At 31.2% G+C, this 20,818-nt stretch overlaps 3 protein-coding genes across 4 annotated transcripts; all 3 read right to left on the bottom strand.

Moving 5' to 3' along the window:
- Positions 1-1,366: 1,366 nt before the first annotated feature.
- Positions 1,367-3,303, bottom strand: LOC137809587 (putative polyol transporter 3). The gene is made up of 2 exons (XM_068610700.2): positions 3,108-3,303; positions 1,367-2,857 (listed from the first exon to the last, which is right to left on the bottom strand). Exons 1-2 carry the CDS (start codon positions 3,196-3,198, stop codon positions 1,464-1,466), a joined length of 1,485 nt encoding a protein of 494 aa, XP_068466801.1. The 5' UTR covers positions 3,199-3,303; the 3' UTR covers positions 1,367-1,463.
- Positions 3,304-12,316: 9,013 nt separating this feature from the next.
- LOC137809586 (putative polyol transporter 6) lies at positions 12,317-14,205 on the bottom strand. The gene is made up of 2 exons (XM_068610699.2): positions 13,891-14,205; positions 12,317-13,760 (listed from the first exon to the last, which is right to left on the bottom strand). Exons 1-2 carry the CDS (start codon positions 14,018-14,020, stop codon positions 12,409-12,411), a joined length of 1,482 nt encoding a protein of 493 aa, XP_068466800.1. The 5' UTR covers positions 14,021-14,205; the 3' UTR covers positions 12,317-12,408.
- Positions 14,206-16,568: 2,363 nt separating this feature from the next.
- Positions 16,569-18,559, bottom strand: LOC137809584 (putative polyol transporter 6). 2 transcript variants are annotated; one of them, XM_068610698.2, is made up of 2 exons: positions 18,348-18,559; positions 16,569-18,002 (listed from the first exon to the last, which is right to left on the bottom strand). In XM_068610698.2, exons 1-2 carry the CDS (start codon positions 18,499-18,501, stop codon positions 16,615-16,617), a joined length of 1,542 nt encoding a protein of 513 aa, XP_068466799.1. In that variant the 5' UTR covers positions 18,502-18,559; the 3' UTR covers positions 16,569-16,614. The 2 variants fall into 2 exon arrangements, with proteins under 2 accessions (XP_068466799.1, XP_090154201.1); XM_090298075.1 differs by having other exon boundaries at positions 16,575-17,993.
- Positions 18,560-20,818: the final 2,259 nt, after the last annotated feature.

Genomic DNA, 20,818 nt, shown 5'->3' with positions numbered 1-20,818 from the left:
CCTTAATATTGAATACACTTTTTGTATTAGCTTCACAAAAGAATAAGGTGTCGTCAGCATATTGTAACATATTTACTTTCACATTAGCCTTGCCAACCACCAAACTGTCAATCAAACTCTTCTCTTCTGCCATCCTAGAAACCCCAGTCAATCCTTCCGCAACTATAAGAAAAAGAAACGGGGCAAGCGGATCGCCTTGACGAAGTCCCCTCCTAGGAATAAACTCCCTAGTTGGGCTACCGTTCACAAGCACAGAGACGGAAGCAGATTCTAGGCAACCTTTTATCCAGCAAATCCATTGGACACAAAAGCCCAGCCTTTCAAGCATATAATAAAGAAAATCCCAACTTACCGAGTCATATGTCTTCTCGTAGTCAACTTTGAAGAAAACACAACTCTTCCTTTTCCTTTTATATTCTTCCAACACCTCATTAGCCACTAACACACTGTCTAACAAGTCCCTACCTTCTAGGAAAGCTGACTGTCTAAAATCAATAACTTTACTTATCACCTTTTTCAGGCGTAAAGACAATGCTTTGGAGATAATCTTATAGAGACATCCAACTAACGAAATAGACCTGAATTCGCCAAGTTGCTGTGGATTTTCGACTTTTGGAACTAAACATAGGAATGAAGCATTTGAGCCTCTAGGCCAATTACTCTTAGACGCAAAATCCTTCACTGCTGACAACACATCCAACTTTATAATTTCCCAACAATACTTTAAGAAACCAAAATTAAAACCATCAAGGCCAGGACTCTTAGAGCTATCACAATTCCTTTTATCACAATATATATTACTATATTGTTAGAATAGATTGTTAAGTGATTTGTTTTTGTTAAAGTATATTTTTTCTTCAACAGTAGCAATAGCAGGTTGGCACACTCATTGTGTGTTGCGTCATGAGCAACTAGCATCAATTCAACTCTCTAATCACCACACTCTTTCGTTTTTCTCGGAACTTAATCTGCAACTTGTCTTTTAGAAGTTGACTTGCAAGACCCAGTTAAAATTATGTTTTGGGGTTTTCACTCTACCCACTTACTCATAGTCGTGTTACTGCAAAATAGCTTTAACTTAAATATTAGTTAAATATTAAAATAATGATATATTAACAATCTTTGTTTTTTTTTATTTAAAATTTCATTGTATAGCTCATGAGGAGGTGAGGTTTAGGTTGATTTGATAAGTCCAACAAACAATCGTTATGATTGATTTTATATCATATAATTCAACCCCGTAACAATCCCATAAAACCGATTCATGAGGTGAGGTTTGCACCCACTTATATACAATGAAATGTCTTAATCTCTAGTCGAATTAATCTCTAGTCGAATTAATCTCTAGTCGAATGTGAGATCTCCAACACTTCTCTAAATATTATCACATTAGTAATATTTAATACAAAGTACACAAACATTCTCTGACAGATACTAGATACTGTATCTCGACTACAACACAGTTACACATTCTGCCTCAGATCAGTTTGTGCAGCTACATTCCTACTATAGTTTTTGCAGAAAACCATCTCCATCTCTTCCAAGGCCTTGCCCTTGGTTTCAGGCAGGAAAAAGTAGAAGAAGAGAAAAGCCAATAGAGATATGGCAGCAAACATGAAAAAGGCCCCGCCAATGGTGAGTGTTTTATAGATTGAAATAAAACTCATGGCAATAGCAGCATTCATAACTCTGTTAACTGCAACTCCTATACTCACTCCTTGTGCTCTCAACTTCAGAGGAAAAATCTCTGAGCTGTACACCCATGTGACAGGTCCAAGTCCCATGTTGAAAGAAGCAACAAATGAGTAAGTAGCCACTATGCTAAGACTCAAGGCCCATAAGAGCTTTTCCTGGGAAACATGAACCATGGTCAAGCTGAATCCTAATACTGCAAGGCTGCAAACCATTCCTCCAGTGCTTGAAAGCAAGAGGCGTCTTCTCCCAACTCTGTCCAGAAAAAATGTGGCTATTGTCGTGAAAAGGATTTTTGTAACGCCAACTCCAATGGTTGTGAGCAAGAGCTTGTCCTTAGTTGTAACACCTGCTTTTTTAAAGATTCTTGGACTGTACAGCATCACAGCTTCAATTCCAGTGGCATGCTGAAAAAAGTGAACCCCCACAGCTGCAATCAGCATCCGCCGCACAGAAGAAGAGGGTCTCACAAGCAACTCTTTCCAAATCCCTTCACCATGGTTCTTTTCTGGGATCTTAACTGTTTCTTCGGGGCAATTCTCCTCAGTTATCCCAGCAGCAATCTTTATATCCTTGAACCGAAGCTCAGCTTCTTGTTCGGTATTTGAAACTTGCAACAGAACTTTCTTGGCTTTCCCCAAGTGGCCTTGCATCACCAACCACCTTGGAGACTCGGGCATTATGAGAACGCCTAAAGCCAAAACAAGTGAAGGAACTGCTGCAATACCAAGCATCAATCTCCACCCAACCTTCAAAGTCAACTTACCTAAGAAGTAGTTTGCAACGTAACCAAGTAAAATTCCAATACCAATGCCAAGCTCGGGTAGGGAAGCTAGAAAGCCTCGGGATTTAGCTGAGGAGATTTCTGTGGAATAAACTGGTGCTATCAGAAGAGCAAACCCCACGCCAATACCCGCAACACACCTTCCCAGCATAAGAATTGCGTAGTTTGGACCATACCCCATGAGAATTGAACCAGTCATGAAAAGGAGAGAGGCTAGAGAGATTGTGTAGCGTCTACCAAAGTAATCACAGGTTCTTCCTGCAGCTAAAGAGCCTACCAATGCACAAAGGTTTAAGATTCCTGCAAGAACTTCTTGTCGGGTGTCGCTGATTCCAAACTCCTCCTTAATGAATATCATGGCTCCACTCATAACACCGGTATCTGAAATTACATATGTATGCAGGTATCAAACGTTTTCGCTAGACCTACCCATGCATTTATCTAAATTCACGTCACATAATTTAGCGTTTAAGAAGGTTACCAACTGATTTAAAAAAGAAAAAATCTTTTTATGTATTATATGTGATTCCTCTAACAATACAACAAGAACGTTAAACATGATTAATGAACACTAATTTCAAATATTTCTGTAACAAATGCAGAGAGAAGAAAGACGTAAATTGAATATTACCATATCCAAATATAATGGATATCATGGAAGCGACTAAAGCACATGCAAAAGCATATTTGTTGAACTGCTCTTTTTGACCTGGTATCTCCATGACATGCACTCTCTCTATGAAGTTTTTTTCTTCCTTTCTGGCTACTTTTTTCTAAACTCTCGTGTCTTGAACTAAACTTGAACACGAGTATGAGCAGAAGATGGGTCCTCTTCTTATATAGTAGCAGAAGATGGTGGCGTAGCTCCTCTTATAATTGGATGAACAGTAAAAGTTGGGTCTGATGGGTCTCACCACTCTAGAGCAACAGATACTTCACTAAAAAAAATGGAATTTACCTAATGTTAATATACTTTATGACAATTAATTAAATGTTAGAATACTTCACTAAAAAAAATGGAATTTATCTAATGTTAATATAACAATTAATTAAATATTAGAATACTTCACTAAAAAAAATGGAATTCACCTAATGTTAATATACTTTATGACAATTAATTAAATGTTAGAATACTTCATTAAAAAAAATGGAATTTACCTAATGTTAATATATTTTATGACAATTAATTAAATGTTAGAATACTTCACTAAAAAAAATGGAATTTACCTAATGTTAATATGACAATTAATTAAATGTTAGAATTAAACTGTAGGGACTAAAGTCAAGTTAATTAAAAAATGTGTATATAAGTTTTAACGTTATCCAAGTCAAGTTTTCTTGTCAATATTAATATAATTAATAAAATAAAAATTAATAACATTTTTTATATATTTAATATTATTATTATTAATAATATTATTAAATATAAAATATTATTACTATTATTAAATATTATAAAATATAATTAATATTATTAAATATTAAATATAATTAATATTATTAAATATTAAATATTATTAATATTATTAAATATTATTAAATATTAAATATTATTAATATTATTAATATAATTAAATATTAAATATTATTAATATTATTAAATATTAAATATTAAATATTATTAATATTATTAAATATTATTAATATCATTAAATATTATTAATATCATTAAATATTATTAATATCATTAAATATTATTAAATATTATTAATATCATTAAATATTATTAAATATTATGTATATAATTATTATAATAATAGTTGGTAGGTAATAGAGATTCCTTGGTGATAGTTGGTAGGTAATAGAGATTCCTTGGTGATAGTTGGTAGGTAATAGAGATTCCTTGGTGATAGTTCGTAGGTAATAGAGATTCCTTGGTGATAGTTCGTAGGTAATAGAGATTACTTGGTGATAGTTCCTAGGTAATAGAGATTCGTGTGGGTAATATTTGGTAGGTAATGCTAAATTTATCTACGGATTCAGAATATGTGGGTAATGTCCGTAGGTAATGTTGTTCATAGGTAATATCTGTAGGTATTGCTAAATTTACCTACGGACTCAAATCCGTAGATAATACTAATTTTTTTTGTAGTGTTGATATCTCGCAATTGGGATATGGTGTAGAAGAATTACACAAATAATGTAGTAGTTATTTTCATATATTTATGTTTGAAAAAATAATTGTAATTAAAATGGAGGCTAAGGTTACCTTTTACAATAACTTTCTTTGTTGAAACATTGATTTTTGGAATAGATTTGACAGGATGAGGATGAGAGTGGTCATAGTGTTACTTGATTCCTTATAAATATTCCTTGTACCGGTATGCACAAGTCATCGCAACGAATAGGTTTTTCTAACCGAATTGACCGAGACTTATACGGACATGCAAGCCGACCGACACACTTAATTCATTAACACTCAAATCAAAGTCAGTAAAGCTAAACTACCATTAAAAATTAGGTAATACACTTATAAGTTCCTTCTGCAGGTAATCTCCCCCATTTAGCATTCACCCGAGACTGAGAGTTGAAAGAGTAGCACGAAGACTAAAAGGATCACGGGGAAGTCCCAACAACCTGTCCAAAGGAAAGTACGAAACTCTTCAATAGTTCTCTAGGTTTCATCACCCTAGTTAACAGGAACATTCTTGTACAATACACAATTCTGAAACACAACCTTTGAGTAGAGGCTCATAGGTATGTCCCCTCCAACTCAAGCAGAAGATGAGTCCTCTTCTTATATAGTAGCAGAAGATGCTGACGTAGCTCCTCTTCTTATTGGATGAACAGTGAAAGTTGGATTTGATGGGTCTCACCACTCTAGACCAAGAGATACTTCACTACAAAAAAATCGAATTTATCTAATGTTAATATATTTTATTTTTTAAATTTTAATTATTATTTGAATCTTTTTTTTATTATTATTATTTACAAATATTATTTTTTGCCAATTTTTATGATTATTATTGACAATTATTATATATGTTATGACAATTATAATTAATGTTAGAACTAAACTGTCTATAAGTTTTAACCATTACATCAGTCAAATTTTGTTGTCATGTTATGATTATTATTATATTTATGAGTATGACTATCAATATTAATATAATTAATAAAATAAAAATTAATAACATTCTTCATATATTTAATATCATTATTATTATTAATATTATAAAATATTATTAAATATTAAATATTATAAAATATAATTAATATTATAAAATATAATTAATATTATAAAATATAATTAATATTATTAAATATTATTAATATTATTAATATTATTAAATATTATTAATATCATTAATATCATTAAATATTATTAATATCATTAAATATTATTAATATCATTAAATATTATTAATATCATTAAATATGATTAATATTATTAAATATTATTAATATTATTAAATATTAAAAATATTAGCAACAGAGAGTAGAAAGAGTAGCATAAAGATTAAAAGGATCACGGTAAAGTCCCAACAACCTACCCGAAAGAAAGAAAAAGACGAAACCCTTCAATAGTTCTTTAGGTCTCATCACCCTAACTAACCGGAACATTCTTGTACAATACACAATTCTGAAACATTGCCATTGAGTACAGTCTCTTAAGTATGTCTCCTCCAACTCAAGCAGAAAATTTCTATTGGCACCAACCCGAGACAAATCTGAATTGAGCAATCAGCTCGACCAAAATAATTCTAATTAGTTGATAAAGAGTGTAATTAATTTTGTATTTAAAAATTACACTTTAAAACACACTTATGTATGAATTCATATTTGCATATATAGTTAGGAATTAATTTATAGTAAATTGAATGAACATAAATCAATACAAAATTATTAAAAAGGATAATGTATTTTTAAATATTAATAAAGATTTAAAACTTTACAGTCGAGACTTTCAAAACGTGAAAAGCTCACATTTATATCCAGACTCAAATCTTTTAAGCAATAACATCATCGGTATATACTAATTTTTTTTACTAAAAAATAGCTCATCAATATAATATATTCTATAACTATAAATTCATGTTATTTATATCAGTAATTAAATTTGTATTAAAAAATTATATTTGTAAAAATAATTAGCTACTAAATCGAACTTTTTTCCTTTTTCTGCTTTGAATTAGAAGATCTTGCCTTTTACAATTTTCCACCACAAACGTGACTTTTGGATGTTTTCATAGGTCAACGAGGCAAGAGATGGTTGATCACTATAGCATAGCACTTTTCCCCTAATGTGTTCGTAGGATTAGAAAGAGACTTTACATAATTATGGTGCCAAAATTATTGTTCTTTGAAACTTACTTTCCCACTAACTCACTAATATTTATCCAAATCCGATTATGAATTCACACAAGAAACAGAATTGCTCATAAAGGAAACACGACAGAAGTTTTCATAACAAATACACAATGTTTAACATGAATTTGTTTTTTTTTATCGGAAATAAAAAATTAATAAATGAAAATTATTTCAGGGGTGATTCAACCCTTATAGATAAAGAACAAAACACCTTACCATACTCCTACCACGAAATACCTACTTGAATATCTAAGAAACAACTAAACACGAAACATGCATTTGTTTTACTTCCACTTATTAAAAATCTTTTTGATTTTACATATTTGTTGTAGTTCAAGTTTAGTATTGAGTTAATCTCTCATTTTTTTCATAAAAATTATATACTCATGTTTAGTAGACAACAATTTCTCGAATATAATTATCTTTAAAAGAAGATTCTCACAGATAGAAAAAGAAAAAAAAAAGTTTGTAAACAAGAAATCGGTACATTATTTCATAGTAGTCAAACTGACGTTACAAATTTCATCATTTAATGAGCTCACTTAATGAGCTCATACATAGGTATATATACAGAGGAATGCTAGAAAGATATTTACTATCTTTAATTAATATTTTTTTTAAATATCTTATTGCCTTGTTACTATCTTTAAAATATCAATAACAGTGCCTATATATATACATATATTGATTTACACTTTTTTTTCTTATTTGAATTATACTAAACAAATTAAAAAGTTTGTTTTTTAAGAGTCTTGTTCATGATCTTTAAAATGTCTTGTTCCCAAATGATGCGGTATAAAAATCAAATTGGTAAAGTTAATGGAGATGAATATTCCTTGTCTGATGTGGTGCATCAAATGGAGCACGTAATCACAATGGAAAAAGGGATTCTGATGAACTCTAATTGCAAATGAATGACTTAAGTATAAAAGAGAAAAAAACATAGAAAAGAAAAACAAAAGAAATTTCTATTTACTTGTGTATTAGAGAGTAAAATACATGTTGTACATATAAAAAAATACTATGACTATCTCGAACGAAAAAAAAAACAAATAAAGTCCAATAACTTAAAACCACTAAATATGTAAACAGCCGTATTTCTTTAATTTTAAAGTAATAATTTTTTTTATTTCTTTTAACTCAACGGTGATTTTAGTTTTTAATTTTTTTAATAATATTCTTATACCTAACTAAAATAATTAATATATTTATATTGTAAAACACATAAAAGTGCTTAAAATGAAAAATATTTTTATATAAATTATATTCGTTGAATATTTTTTAATGAACGTGTTCTAATTTTAAATAACTGTTATATATTTTAGAAAGAAAATAATATTTATTACTGAGTCCCACTCACAGTATAAGGAAGTTGGCTTAGGATATTTCTTGGAAAGTTAAGGATTGAAGTAATTATCAAAGTAATTTTTCATGCCCTAGTCGTAAGCCATAGTAAATAAAAAATGGAAAAATAATGAAAAGGATTAGTTGAATACAAATGGTGGCTAGAACTTTATTCTCCACTTTTCAATATAAGCAATTTACACGAGCAGTAGAATTAGTCAATGCAGTTGTTAACAAATATCAATAATAGTACCAGTTTTTACTTAAACTTTTCTCCTATTGTAGAAAAATCTGAAAAGATATTTTAAACGTCATTGAGTTTTCATATAGATGGTCCAAAGAGAGTAGAAATTCTCTTGTGGACTAGGTACGAGTTTTTCCACACAGGTGCGGTTTTGAGAAATAATTTCCTAAATAGATAGTTTGTGATTGATTTTCCCAAGTAGCACTGAATCGGTTCATTGTGAAAATTTGACTTTCATGAGTACACTCAATTCTCATTTTTTTTCTTATTAAAAAAATATTTTCAGAATTTGATTTTCGTCTGAATATTTTTTTTTCCAATAAAACAAAAGCGAAACAAGATTGTTCCGTAAGTCATTAAAATTTAATTTTTGAAAAATATAATTTTGATTTTTCACTTTTCCACTTGGACTCTTAAGAGGCTAAGATATTAGATTATATTTATTATTGGACAATTAATTATTTTTTCTCTGTCGTACTTTCTTTCCTCTTCTTTTCGTATTCAAGTTTCAACTCTCGATTGGGAGTGTACTTGTAAAAAAAGTTATTTGACACTCAAGTGAGTATTTAATTTTTGGGTGTTATTAATGTTATAATAAAAATGTACCTTTATTTTGTCTAATGTGCTTATTTATAAAGTTTGTAATTGACTCTATCATTGATATGTCGTATTTAATTATCTTAAGGTACTTACACTAGTCGGTCGAACAACATTTGTACGTGAGGATCCCACCAGAGCCTTCTACTTCTTATAGGCTATGAACTAGATTAGAATTATTCTCAACGAGTTCATAAGATGTGATCCCATTTTTTTCATCACGAAGGGCGAGGGGGCTATATTTCTGGGAGCGAACTCCAGTCGAATATGAATCGCCTGGATACAGGTGATGCCTTGGAATGGAAGAGAATTTCGAATCAGCTTTGTCTACGAACAAGGAAGCTATAAGTAATGCAACTAGGAATCTCATGGAGAGTTCGATCCTGGCTCAGGATGAACGCTGGCGGCATGCCTTACACATGCAAGTCGGACGGGAAGTGGTGTTTCCAGTGGCGGACCCGTAGGCTGAGGAGCAAAAGGAGGAATCCGCCCGAGGAGGGGCTTGCGTCTGATTAGCTAGTTGGTGAGGCAATAGCTTACCAAGGCGATGATCAGTAGCTGGTCCGAGAGGATGATCAACCACGCTGGGACTAAGTCTAAGTAGAGACCAAAGGTCTTAAGCAACCGATCCGGTAGAACAACTCAAAAGGTATAAAAGTATCGTTAATTTCTTCATACTCGTTCCAAGTTCGAAGTACCATTTGTACAAATAAGTAAGAATAATCCCCCATCATTCTTCTTCATATAGATAGAGATAGGATCTATGGAGCAATTACTTAGAAGTATATTTTGTGAAATAATCATTCTTATCTGATAGAAAAGGATCCCATGATCTAGACCAATCTTACCTGAGATCGAAAATCCCAAAGTTTATCTATGAAGAACAGAGCTAATTATATTAATGTCTATGATGGATTTATTTTTTTTATAATACTAATCGATAGGTCTTATTGTTAAGTACTACAATATCTCCTACATTTGAACTTGTGGATTCGAATCTATTAGTATGGGACATTTTCTTTTCCAAAGTAAAATGAAATCCCGCCATTCACAAGTTAAAACACACACGTATGTGAGCCCACGTATGTATGTGTGTTTTTAAATTGTAAACTACACTGTAAATTATCCTAAGGTTTGTTATTATCATCATCTTCTTATACGTTTTTGATAATTGATAAATTGTGTGTTGTTGGGCTATTCTTTTGTCTTAGGCCCATTGCTTTTGGGTCTGTTTGTTGTTTTTGTTTAGCCTTTTTAGTCCTTTTATCTGTGAGTAAGGTATATAACCTTGTAAACTCAGATTCTGATAATATTGTTTTCTTTTTCTTCTTGATCCTTTTCTCCTTCTTTACTCTTCTTTAGCGTTAAGCTTGTTTTTGCTTTTTTCTGGGCTCTTTGTTCTTGTTGCAGGCTTTTCTTGTGCCTTCTCCAGCCCATCTTCTTGATCTTTTTCTGTTATGGTAAGAGCTCTGCTGCGTCTCTGATTTTTCTCTTTTTTTACTTTCTTTGCTGATCTTATTCTCTTTTTTTTTTCTTTTTCTCTATTTTTTTAGAATGGCTAACGAACAGCTTGTACAAAATTTTCTATATTTGCATGCGAATGAAAATCCAGCTACATAGCTAGTTTCACCGTTCTGGATTCTACAACTACTGATGGTGTTGTCTTCATGACCGATTGAATTTTTTGGATAGTTGTCTTCATGACCGGTGAATTTTTTTAGATTTTTGTTGGAGTTGGCGAAAACTTGATGAAGGATATGGAACAAGGGTGATCTCGATGGAGCTATGGTTTCCTTGAAGGTGCATGAGAGGTAGAGAGAGTGATTAGTTGGACAATATCACTTGGAGAGGTGAAAGAGAAGATTAAGGTGTCTATCAGAGAGTTTAGACAAGGGAGTGAGAAAATTTGCAAACTTGGGTAGCAATTCACTCATATATTGATCTTCTTAATTCATGAGCCAAACACCTCAATTTATAGGATAGAGGGTTGAACATTTTGGACCCAAAATTTGAAAATTCAAAATAAAACTCTTCAATGAAAAGGTGTCATGTGAAGTCATGTTTTCCATATTTAGCTCACACCTTTCATGCTAAATCTTCTTCACTCTTAAGTTGTCATGTGGACGTTCATGTGCTTTATGCCTAGGTAATTTTCGTCCTCTAATATACCTAGACGTTTTAGAGTTACATTGGGTTCAAAGAAGCCCAATTGTTACTCTAACTATACCTATTTTACTATTGGCCCAAATACAAGCCTAAAAGTCCATGCTACTTGGCCCAAATATTTTGTCCAATTATTTTATGCTACTAGGCCCAATACATGATCTATGAAATCCTAAACAACTTTATACAATTTATTTAAGCTAAAGCTTGGCCAAAAAATGATATTGACTAGTCAGCAGAAACTCAGTCTTCTTGTGTTCTTCTGATCAAAGCTCTAGTTTATGTTTTGATGACTTTGAGGTCTTCTTAGATATGTTTGTACATTCCTTCATCCTAGAGTTGTTCTCTTGATTGGGCATATGAAAATTTAAAAAAAAATCTCAATTAGACTCATATGTGCAAATAAGTCCATAAACAACCTCTAAGTCTTTATCATCCTTATTATGTGGTTGTTGTGTGTAACTGAGAGTTCTGTCATCAGTACCACTTATGGAGCAGAGTCAAATTCATTACATTGATTCAGGTTTGCATAAGTGATTGCTTAACCATGCATGTAAACTTCATAATCTTACATAAAATCATTAATATTTATTTAAGCGTGAATGTACAAAGTGAATTACATAAAATAAAAATAAAAATTGTTGTGTGTCTAAGTACCAACTCATGTTATAAGGTGAACTTCATCAACTTACCTTCATTCACTAAAGTGCACATTAGTATTTATTGCTTATCAAGAATATTCAAAGCAAAACACATAGAAAATAATTAACCTTTTGTGGGTTTTATTAATTAAGCATCAACTAAATATTACCTTAGGTGATTATTTAATTAAAATTTTAATTAGCTATTCTCTTAATTTGAAAACGATGACTTTTATATACTATTCTTAATTCTTATAATTTATTATTTTATTTATGTCAATATATGTTATATTCAATAATTTTTTACGTTTAATTTAGTTATAGACTAATATGATGAAGGTGGAATAAATAAGTTTGTTATTATATTTAAAAAACGTCAGTTATTATCTCAATTTATATTTACTATATACGTATCTGTCATAAAACATATAATTTAGGAGGAGGTAGTTTTATCTCTCAAAAAAGAATTCAAATACCATCATAAATAAACCATTGTTACCATCATAAAATAAAACTCTTAATGAAAACAATAACAGAAAATTAACAATAACTCATGAACCAACAATAATCATTCTTTAGTTTCAAGCATAAAAGCTAGAGATCTTTGGACAGAGAGGCTTCATATGTGTCTCTTACTTATAATTTCTTTGAAAGACAGTCTCCATATCTTCTAACGATCTTCCTTTAGTTTCAGGCAAAGAGGAATAGAACAACAAAGCCACAACATTGATACACGAAAACATAAAGAAAATCCCACCCATTGTTATGGCTTTATAAATAGAAATGAAACTTGTAACCACTACCACAGTAGAAATTCTGTTGACAATCACACAAACACTGAGGCCTTGTGCTCTGTACCTAAGGGGAAATATCTCGGAGCTATAAACCCATGTCACTGGTGCAATTCCAATAGACATAGAAGCCACAAAGATGTAGGTAAGAATAACAGTAAGATATGGTGCCCAAAATAGTTTTTCTTTGGAGTGTTCCACTATGGTTAAGCAAATACCCAACCCCAGCATGGTCATACTCAAACCTACAGCACTGATCAGCAAGAGAATCTTCCTCCCAAATTTATCTGACAAGAATATTGATATGAATGCAAATGCAACTTTGCTCACTCCTATACCAACAGTGGCAAGCATGAGTGTGCTTTTATCAGTGATTCCTGTTCTAGCAAACACCCTTGGACTATACAATAAAATAACTGCACTTCCACCAATCCGCAGGAACAGATGAAGTCCAACTGCTGCAATCAGTATCCTACGTACAAGAGGTGAAGCTTCACAAAACAACTCCTTCAGAGCTCCTGTGCCGCTACTAGTTTTCTTTGGAACCTCCACAGTGTCTAGGGTGCAACTTCCATCAACTCCAACAACATCTTTTATTTCCTTCAACCTTTGTTCAGCTTCTTCCTTCGCATTAGAGACTAGTAAAAGCACTTTCCTGGCCTCACCTACACGTCCTTGCGTGACTAACCACCTTGGAGACTCTACCAACTTCAGCATGAGAAGGATCAGGCAAAGTGAAGGAGCTGCAGGAACAGCCACCATTATCCTCCATCCAAGTCTCAGTGACAATTTCCCAAAGAAATAGTTTGACATGTATCCGAGCAAGAATCCTGTGTTAACGGAGAGTGTTGGGAGAGAGGTAAAAAAGCCTCTGGAAGAAGGAGGTGAAATCTCTGCACTATATAGTGGTGCTACCACCATTGCAAAACTCACACCAACTCCAACTATACAATTTCCAACCATTAAGATTGGATAAGGTTGGCCACAGCCCATTATAATTGAACCTGATAAGAAGGCGATGGAAGCTATAATGATGGTGTAACGACGACCTAGATAATCAGCTGTTCTTCCTGCAATCAAGCTACCTGGTAGGGCACACAAATGTGACATACCTACTAGAAGTTGTATTTGCAGGTCACTGATTTTAAGATCTTCTTGAATGAATATCAGTGCTCCACTCATCACTCCTGTGACTAAAGAATAATATAGTTTATGAAGCTCTTATCATTTGTCCGGTTCATGAAAATTTGCAATAATATTAGTTCCGAAAATAAAAACATTGAGACATCAATGTTTGGGATAAAGAACATTTTATAGACTCACCATAACCAAACATAGCAGAAACAATAGAGGCAGCAAGCGCAGAGGCGCACGCATACTTGTTCAGTCTTGTATTGCTGTCCCCGTTTTCCATGAACTCTTGTCCGTCTGTGTTTTTATCTTCCGAAGACATTTTTTTTATTTTGAACTAAAAATTGTTCAAAAGCTAAAAGCTAGTCATAATCTTTACGTACACAATAATATTCATGTTTATAAGAGTTCGTGACAGGAATTGTTCATTAATTTATATAATATTTTCTTTAAGCAAGAAATTGTTGCTTCATTCCCTTAGAGGTTGCATTTGATGAGAAATGTCATATATTATTATCGTCATTGTAAAAGGCTTGCTCTTTAACGCAGCTGTTTATACAACTCAGAAATAACCCTTCGTGGAGACAGAAAGCCAATGATAAAATCTCTATCATTGGAATTTATTTACGTTGCAAAAGCATTTTTTTAATTATTGCACATAATTTGTAAGGAATTAGCGTAAACAAATTCATTGCAGAATCAACTCAAATGTAGACGGTAGAAGGTAAATATAAGAGGAAGAAAAAAAAATCACATAACAAAAATTATGTTGTTCAATAGAAGTGTTAAGTGTCATTATTTAATAATATTTCATGTAAAATGGTTAGATATTTATGGATTTTAATTGTGACTCAATCATAATTTAAGAAATTATAATTCAATATTATATTTTTGAGTTATGTGATTAATGGAACTATTTAATCTTAATTTTATGATATTTTCAGGAATTTAAAGGAAGATGGAGCAAAATTTTAATTATTTTTAATCAAATTTTTTAGCATCTTCATACTTCAATTTATATTTTTATCTTAATTAAATGAATTGAAATATAAATAAAATTTTAATTTTACAATAATAAAAAATAAGTTTTTTTTTATAATTAGTGAAATTTTAATTTAAAAAAAATAAAAAAAATTATTATGCGGACTGATCCACAGACCCACGAATTACTTTTTATGCGGGCCAGTGAATTTAGCCCACACTCCTAACACAGATGAACAAACTCAACTCACATTTTACTGACTAAACGTGGAACGGACCTATGCAAAACGAGTCGGATTACCACGGTCTAGTATAATTAAAGTGTGTAAAATCTTTTTAAAGATTTTAGTGGGTCAATCTTAAAAAATTGAAAAGAAAGTTTGCTTACCTACACTACCTTTCATTATTAACTAATAAATATTCAATTAAAAAATTGTGATGAATATATCTGAATCTATTCGTTAAACACTAAATTATATGATAAAATATGAAATAGATAGAAAACAAAATAAAATAATATGAAATATCTTCCTTAATCATGCCTCTTGAGGCGGATTGCAGGTAATCCATGGATGGTTAAAACCACTTGGTCCATAGATAATGGAGGCAAACCGAATATAAACCCACTGTGAAAGGATGGTATGATATGTTAATTAATTAAAAAGTCGTTATTAATATAATTTTTAATATATAATTACATAAATACTAATGCATTTATCATATAGAATAATATTTTATTCGATTATTATGTAAAAATAATTACATTATTAACAGATAAACTATTATATCTTTTACAAAATCTTGTTTGATCCTTTTATTTTATTTAAATAAGGTATGAAGTTTAATTTTAAAAAATTTATAAGAAAAAAAAGGACCGGCTTATTCGTAATACTTGGAGCCTTTTGATTGATTTTACTTTATCGCAAGAGACTTCTCCATCTGTAATTTTTTATTCTTGCAATTCTTGGTAATGAAATGGTTAACCTACTCTATATTTTTCCTTTATCTAGGTGGAACCTTTTCTTAAAAATTTTACGGTACTTATTGAATGATTCGAATAGGAGGATTAAAAATATCAAATTATTATAAAGGAACCAAAATAGAATATTTAATTCTAGGGAATGTAAAAAATCAAATTATTTATAGATGCAGTAATATTTAATTATATATTATAATATGCATTCATAAAAAATATAACATAGTTAATGAAAAAAAGAGCAGTTAGTGAAGAAAAGAAAACATTTGTTGATCAACGATAACCTTTATTTGTAGAATATAAAGCTACCTCAGATGTTTTTGTTTTTACGAAACTTTGACGGCAGATCTTTAAAATAATATATTTGTGTTGGAAATACGTATTTGATATTCATATATTTTTTTAATCTCAAATTCTACATCACTGGAAATTTGGGGAGGAGTTTGATGATTATAAATTAATTTCTCATTTATTATTCTGTTGTATTTATTAGTATTATGCTTCTTTCTTTTCTGTTGTAATATAGTATTCAATATTATTTGTCGGTAGCTCTGTTAGTGTTCTTTCGGTTCCTTTCACTAGTTGTATTGGTTTAATGAGGAAATTATCTGATTTTTCCAACAATATTCGTATAATACATATCGGTGAAGTCTCCAATTCAAAAAAAAATATTTTTTAGATCTCTAACAATTCTAACACAGTTCCAACAAAATTTTTAAAAAAACAAATAAATTATTTTTCTAAAAAAATCAAACTTGTTGTATAAGTTTTTTATTATGATTATAAATATAAAGAAGAAATCCTTTGAATTAAGCATTATATCTTTCTATTAAAAAGAACACTTAAATATATATATATATATAAATATTTATTATCAATTTATATTTATAATTTATAACAATATAATATATAAATTGATGTCTCTCTCTTTTACATTTTTTTCTATTATATTTAAAATTTCATTTGTTGCAGTGGGGCTTCATTTGTATCTCCAACTGAGATTTTTTTCCAAAGATAGTCTCCATGTCTTCTAATGATCTTCCTTTTGTTTCAGGCAAAGTACAGTAGAAGAACAAAGCCAAAGCATTGATAGCCGCAAACAAAAAGAAAGTTTCACCCATTGTTGTCCTTTTGTATATTGAAATGAAACTTGTAACCACTATGACATTTGTGATTCTGTTCACAGTCACACAGACAGCAAGACCTTGTGCTCTGAACCTCAAGGGAAAAATCTCTGCACTATAAACCCATGTTGTTGCCCCAATTCCAAGTGTCATAAAAGCCACAAGGATGTAGGTAACAACAATAACGGTAAAGCTTATTTCCCACCCTGCTTTTTCATTGGAGTTCTCCACTATGGTCATGCAAATGCCCAATCCTAAGAAGCTCACAGCCATGCCTCCTGCACCAACCACAAAGAGAACCCTCCTCCCAGCTTTATCCATTAAGAAAGTTGATATGACTGAAAATATAATTTTACTGGCTCCAATGCCAACTGTGGCTAGCATGAGCATGCTTTTGTTAGTGATTCCTGTTCTCTCAAAGATTCTAGGACCATATAACAAAATAGCTCCTATTCCTCCAATCTGAAGGAATGCATGAACTCCAATTGCTGCAATAAGTATCCTACGCACTGGTGCTGAAGGTTTACAAAACAGTTCCTTCAGAACTCGAGCACCACTGCGAGTTTTCTTTGGAACCTCAGCAATGTCTAGGCTGCAGTTTTCATCAATTCCAACAGCACCTTTTATTTCCTTCAAGCGTTGTTCAGCTTCTTCTTTTGTATTAGAGACTAGTAAAAGCACTTTCCTGGCCTCACCTACGCGTCCTTGCATGACTAACCACCTTGGAGACTCTACCAACTTCAGCATGAGAAGGATTAGGCCAAGTGAAGGAATTGCAGGAACAGCCACCATCATCCTCCATCCAAGCCTCAGTGACAATTTCTCAAAGAGGTAGTTTGAGACATAGCCAAGCAAGAGTCCTATGTTGATGGAAAGTTCAGGGAGAGAGGTGAAAAAGCCTCTGTAAGAAGGAGGTGAAATCTCTGCACTATAAACTGGTGCAATAATGAGTGCAAAACCCACGGCAACCCCAAGAATGCAATTTCCAATCATTAGAACTAGATAGGATGGAGCACAGGCCATTAGAATGGATCCCAATGAGAAGATGATGGATGATAGAATGATGGTGAGGTGACGACCTTTGTAATCAGATGTTCTTCCAGCAGCCATGCATCCAGGTAATGCGCTTACATGTAACATGCCTGCTAGTATCTGCACTTGCAAGTCATTGATTTTAAGATCTTCCTTTATCAGTACTAGTGCTCCAGACATCACTGCAATAACTACACAATAATCTTCATCATCATCATAATCATAATCTCTCTAGTTTCTTAAAATATTACTACTTTTTTATAACAAAAAAGAGACCAGTTGTATCTTCATTCTGCCATCTATAAGACCATTTATTGCAGATACAATTATCTTCCTTGCTACAAAGACAGCAAAGGAAGAAAACAAAAACGAGAAGAAGTACTTTCTTTAATTATTCACAACTAATGTTAATAGGATTCAAGAAAAAGTTACTTTCTTCTTTTCTTTCTGTTAAACAGTTCTTCAAATATATAACCATTTTTTCTTTCTTTCTTACTCTTGTCTTTCTCAAATGAGATAGAAAGTGGGTCACTCACCATAACCAAATACTGCAGAGATAATAGAGGCAGCCATCACTGAGGCACAGGCATACTTGTTGAGCCTTCCATCACTGTTCCCATTTTTATCAATACCGTTTTCCATGGATAGTTGCTTGAGTGTGTGTTTTTCTTCCTGGGTGGTAGCAGCCATTTTTAGATTTTGATCTGAAAAGAGTTCATAAATGACTTAGCCTTTGCTTCACCTACACACTTTAACTGAAAACTGTAAACAGACCATGACGCCAATCATTTATTAATTTTATCATTTTTGTTTCACCAAAGGTTGCTTCGTTCTCTAAAATGTCTCATTTTGTGAGAAGTTAGTTTCATAATATACTATATTTAACCCTTTGATATTTATAAAGTTATTTAACCCTTCACAGTAGGGTATATGTTTTTCTATTGCGAAATTAATTACTTTCTACCAACCTTTAAACAAGGTGTTGTAGCCAAATAACATTTATTATGGTTTCAGGTTAATCAAATTAGTTACTCTTCACAGTTTGATTTGTCCAACTTTTATTCGGAATAGGTCTAAAGACTAACATTGAGATGAAAAGTTTTATAGCAATTTTTAATTAATGTTTTATTAATTTTTAAATTTTATTTATAATAATATATAAAAAAAAGTTGTTTCATTTGATATACAACTTTTATATTCATAAGTATAATTAGATACTATATTTTTGTATATCTAATAATAAAAATAAAAATAAAGTTTCTTTTAGAGGCAATTTTTTTTCTCTCTTGTTAAGATATAATTGAAAACTGACTAATTTTTTGTCTCTAAAAATAATAAAACTAGAAACTAATTTTTTAGTTTCTAATCATCATATAATTACATACTTAAATTTTTATTCACTGTGATTTGAATTTAAATACTAATTTTGAAGTGATTAAATTTTATAAAATTAATTATTAATTTATAATTTATAAAATATTTTAAATTAATATGAATAAATTTACTGATTTATTAATTTTAGTATAATATTAAAATAATTAATATTAATTTAAAAATTAAATTTAAAATAGTATTTTTAATCTTTTAATTTCATTTAAACATAAAATTAAATTAATAATAAATTCAAAATATTATTTAAATTAAAAATTTATAAATTATAAATATGCATACTTTTTAAAAATTTATTTAATTTTTTAAATTTGAACAAATAGTATGGAGATATCTCTCACTCTCCGACTCATGCGTCAAACTTTACTAGCGACAACCTTTTCTATTCATCTCTCACTCTCGACGACAACACATTTTACCGACGGTAACACATTTTGCGATGGTCATTGACGCTTCTCTGTTCTGAAGGGAGGCCAACCTTTTCACTCTTTGTAAGTTTCGATTCGGACTTTATTATCGTCCTTTGCCTTTTATTCTTGTCTTTGCCTTTTGAAACTGAAACTACAGATAACACACTTCACTTTACCCCTAATGTTTGGTTGAATGAACATATAATAATGTAATTTGTTAATGTTGTTAATACTAGAACTGAACTTTCAGGTGCTTCTATGTATTTTCATGAATTTGTTATAAATTCCGCAACTGTAGCTAGAAACTCAAAGCACCGTTGTGATTGTTTAGATTACAGAGAAATGCTGTTTCATTAGATAATTATGTGAGGTTTGAACATTTTTTTAGAGAAAAAAAGATACCAATTAAAACCAATCTTCTGGAATCGTTTTGTATCAGTTTTGGAATGGTTTGGTATCTTGCATTTATGGTTAACAAATTGTCTACGTAACTCCACAGTTTCAGAAGGGTTTGGCATCTTCCTTTGAGGGTTGACAAATTGGCCACATAACTCCAGAGTTTTAGAATTTTTTTTGCATAATTCATTGGTGGTTAACAAATGTTTTGGTATATTTCATTGATGGTTAACAAATGTTTTGGTATATTTCATTGATGGTTAACAAATGTTTTGAAGAGATATGATAATGCAGGATAACCAAAATCCCTGGAAAATCGACCATTGAAGAATGAATGCATTGTATTGATTTTATAATTGCATGCTGTAGGGACGCGATGTGTCATATTAATCAGATTCTGCATACAGACATAACTTATCTTACGGCTACCTTTAAAATTCAAGATTGAAAGAAAATGTTCTCATTGAAAGTTGATGGTGGAAAGTGATAGACAACATCCTTTGACCTTAACCTTTACCTTGGATCTTGAGGCTGATAAGTTTGTGCTTGTATACCAAACCTTCATATCTTTAGTAATTCGGTGAATTAAATTACAGGTGCCAAGTCAAAGCTTCAAAATATGGGGTTAAAAAAATTAAGATTATCATAAACCCTATCAGCTTCGTGGTGTTTAAAAATTGAGCTCAAAGAATATAAAATCCAGTAAAGCTTTGACAGCAAAAACCCTGGCATATTAGAAACAATTTGAAGTTGGCGATAATGCAGAAGAAGATGTGTCTTGTTTACGTTAATGTTTGGTTGAATGAACAAAT

Source organism: Phaseolus vulgaris, chromosome 2, assembly GCF_051622355.1.
Source record: "Phaseolus vulgaris cultivar YP4 chromosome 2, ASM5162235v1, whole genome shotgun sequence".
In the NCBI taxonomy this organism is placed as follows: Eukaryota; Viridiplantae; Streptophyta; class Magnoliopsida; order Fabales; family Fabaceae; genus Phaseolus; species Phaseolus vulgaris.
This window is presented reverse-complemented; position numbering and strand designations above follow the sequence as displayed.

What these genes read in the sequence shown, in the direction of transcription:
- LOC137809587 (XM_068610700.2), bottom strand. Translation starts at nt 3,198, where the DNA reads ATGGAGATACCAGGTCAAAAAGAGCAGTTCAACAAATATGCTTTTGCA. An exon ending in ATCCATTATATTTGGATATG is followed by an intron (nt 2,858 to 3,107) that starts GTAATATTCAAT and finishes ATGTAATTTCAG; the next exon opens with ATACCGGTGTTATGAGTGGA.
- LOC137809586 (XM_068610699.2), bottom strand. Translation starts at nt 14,020, where the DNA reads ATGTCTTCGGAAGATAAAAACACAGACGGACAAGAGTTCATGGAAAAC. An exon ending in TTCTGCTATGTTTGGTTATG is followed by an intron (nt 13,761 to 13,890) that starts GTGAGTCTATAA and finishes ATTATTCTTTAG; the next exon opens with TCACAGGAGTGATGAGTGGA.
- LOC137809584 (XM_068610698.2), bottom strand. Translation starts at nt 18,501, where the DNA reads ATGGCTGCTACCACCCAGGAAGAAAAACACACACTCAAGCAACTATCC. An exon ending in CTCTGCAGTATTTGGTTATG is followed by an intron (nt 18,003 to 18,347) that starts GTGAGTGACCCA and finishes ATTATTGTGTAG; the next exon opens with TTATTGCAGTGATGTCTGGA.